Source organism: Lepidothrix coronata, unplaced genomic scaffold (genome assembly GCF_001604755.1).
Source record: "Lepidothrix coronata isolate B3197 unplaced genomic scaffold, Lepidothrix_coronata-1.0 Scaffold162, whole genome shotgun sequence".
Classification (NCBI taxonomy): domain Eukaryota; kingdom Metazoa; phylum Chordata; class Aves; order Passeriformes; family Pipridae; genus Lepidothrix; species Lepidothrix coronata.
Genome location: NW_016690342.1, coordinates 22006 through 25175, shown reverse-complemented (window position 1 = coordinate 25175; position 3170 = coordinate 22006). Strand labels below are relative to the sequence as shown.

At 55.3% G+C, this 3170-nt stretch overlaps 1 protein-coding gene across 1 annotated transcript; it reads left to right on the top strand.

Annotated features, from left to right (window-relative positions):
* Window positions 1-220: 220 nt before the first annotated feature.
* On the top strand, window positions 221-2581 carry LOC108504395 (dentin matrix acidic phosphoprotein 1-like). The gene is made up of 3 exons (XM_017829292.1): window positions 221-331; window positions 893-1147; window positions 1307-2581. Exons 1-3 carry the CDS (start codon window positions 221-223, stop codon window positions 2579-2581), a joined length of 1641 nt encoding a protein of 546 aa, XP_017684781.1.
* Window positions 2582-3170: the final 589 nt, after the last annotated feature.

The following is a 3170-nucleotide window of genomic DNA, read 5'->3' as shown; positions in this document are numbered from 1 at the left end:
AGGGAGGTTTCTGGAAAGGAGATGCCAGGAGGTGGCACAAGGACTAATCCTTGGCTTGTTTGATGACACGCCAGGCTGAGCACCATGTGCCAGGATGACAAGGCTGTATCAGCTGGAAGGGCTTTGTGGGGCCAAGTTACAGCCAGAGGCATGTGCAAATGCTTTGCTCTAGTGTGCAATTACTTTATTCCTTGTTGCAGCCACAGGGACCACAGGTGACATGAGGGTGGCTACATTCCTGGTGCTGCTCCTCTGGGCCGTGGCCAACGCTCACCCCGTAAGTACACACTGGACAGATACACCCAAACCCCATCAGTTTGGCCCAGCCAGGGTGCACTGATCACTGATCAGATGTCTCCTGGATGTGTTTAGGTGCCTGGCCATGAGTCCACCCATCCCAGCGCCCAGCAGGAGGTAAGCCAGGGGTGCCCCAGTCCCACAGGTAGCAGTCACTCATGGAGCAAGTCTAGGATGGGGAGCCAGCCTTGGGCAGGCATCCTTGGACCAGGGACCTGGGAGGGGAGCTGCTGCTTCTGCAGATCTTTGAGCTTTGCCCATCTACTCGGTCTTCTCAAGCTAGGTTGGTTTCACCTCATTTTGACTTGCCTCCCAGAGCATGTTCCCAGTTTACCTGATGCCTTCTGCTGTGTTGGCCCTGAAAAAGGAGTTTCTGTGCTCTGAACTGTCACAGTTTGGGCTTTTCTGAGTTGTCCTTTTGTTGGTGGCTACTGGGTTTTTTGTATCAGCAGAAATATCTGAAGGGCTGAGGTGCAAGCAATGAAAAAGGCTTGAGCACTTGCATGGCTTAGGAATGATGTCCTGCAGCAGCAGTAAAAATGTGCTGTAGTTGGTGTTTAATAAACCAAAGCATCATGTCATGTTTTGCCTCCAGGACACAGCAAAGGAAGAGCACGTCAACAAGCTGGGCAACCTCCTAGATGGTGGAGATGGCAGACATCCTCCTGTTGGTTTGGAGAGGGGGGACAATGCCCTTGCCGGGGACCTGATGGGTGGGAATGCTGTGGATGAGGAGCTCGGTGAGCACAGTGGCCGAGACAAGGGAGACCGAGTTGGGCAGGCTCAGCACGTGAATCAGGTGGATCACGAGGACGCAAGTGCCCACAATGGGAATGACCTTGGTTTCCTGGTGAGTGAGCGGAGAGGTGTATTCTGCTCTGCCAGGAAAGCTCCCTTGGCCTCAAATCTGGCATTGGTCAAGGCTGAGCTTGGCCTGTACGGTGAGCAGTGCTGATAGTGCCTGCAACCTGCAAGCCTTGGCATTCATCTCTGTTTGTCACCTCCGCAGGAGGGGGATGCACGTGATACCGATGACGGTGACAACGGAGACCATTACGGCACTGGAGCCAATGGGCTTCCCTCCCACGCCGGCGGGTTCCTGGATGAGGAGGATGACAGTGGGGATGACACCTTCGATGGGAATGGGGAAGAGGAGAGGGGAGAAGGTCCTACTTACGTGGCTGGTGCCAATGGGGTGGGTGAACCCGACCGCGATGCTGGTCGTGGGGATGCCGGGGCTGGCAGAGGGCATGGCGACAGCAGCAGCAGCAGCAGCAGCGAGAGCACTGGGGCAGACCACCGGCGGTACAGGAACTACGTGGGCAGCTGGTATGAGCGGAGCTACAGGCAGGGAGGGGCCAGCAGCAGCAGCCAGGAGGAGGAGAGCTATGACTTCGAGGACGGAGCCATGCAAGGTGACGACCCCTCTGCCTTTGACAGCTGGGGCAGCAGCTACAGGGTGCGCCATGCTGGCCGCCGTGCCCTAGGGAACAGCCGAGAGGATGTCCAGGGGGCTGGCTCCCACCACTGGGAGGAGGGTGATAGCAGGTCCCCAGAGGTGGAGGATGCTGACTCTGGAGAAGACAGCCCATCCGTGGAGGACAACAGTCAGTCAGAAGAGCCTGTTGACAGTGAATCAGAGGAAAAAAGCCCCAGCCGCTCCAGGGAGGATGGGGATGAGGAGGACAGCCCCTCCAGTGAGGATGAGGACAGCAGGTCCAGGGAGGGCACTGATGACCAGTCAGATGAAGAACCACAGGAGTTCCCAGATGTAGTGAGCACATTGAACGAGCACAGTAACAGCCAGACCTGGGAAGGGCAAGAGGACTGGGAGTCTGCTGAGGACAGGAGTGTGCCATCCATGCCTGACAGCGAGTCTGAAGAAGAAGAGGGTGACCAGAGCAAGTCCAGGGAAGATGATGAGGACCAGACCCAGTCCATAGAGGACACTGTGGAGGAGTCACGGGAGGACGAGAATGACTCTGACTCTGTGCCAAGCACATCAGGCGAGAGCCAGAGTGCATCCCCAGAGGATGACAGCAGCCCAGAGGACAACACAGGTGAGGACAGCAGGTCCCCAGAGAGCGACAACAGTGAGTCCCAGGAGGAGGATGGCAATGAGGAGAGCCACTCCCAGGAAGATGCCACCCACGAGTCCAGCAGCCATGAGGATGACAGCTCGCTGCAGAGCCTGGAGAGTGGGATTCGCAAGCGGCGGCTGGGCGCTCTCCGCCACAAACCTGCTGCTGACTACGATGACAATGACTGCCAGGATGGGTACTGATATGTGCCCCACAGCCTCATTGGTGTGGGGGGTTTGGGGGAGGAGGGGTTTAATTTATTTGCCATATAGCCTGGTTGACTTCTTCTCAAGAAGATGCTGTGGTTAAAATGGAGTCATGTTCGCCAGAGCTAGACCTGGGCACACTGCACAGGGTGTGAAGAGGTAGGTGATGCCAGGCACAGGGAAAATGCCAAACCACAGAAAGAAATGGCATTTTCTGAACAGCTGTGAATGCCAGCAGGGTGATGCTGCCCACTTGTCCCAAGGGCACAGTGGTGGCTTGGCACTCCTGGGCATGCTGGGCAGAAAGGTCCCTCTGTTCACCCCTTATATTTACCTACCACAGCCCTAAAAACCTCTGCCAAGACTCCAGCTGGAGCTTTCTGTTAGCTCCATGTCCTGCACATAAAAAGGAAAAGCTGGTGGGCATATGTGGTTCATGGGTACAGCAGGGTGTGAAGTACCACTTCAGGATGGGATGTATGTAATATTTTGTAAGAAATGTACAGAAAACATTATATTGTACCCTTTTTGCACTTGTATTTCAAAGCCGAAATGTACCCTGTTGATTTCTTTAATTACCATTAAA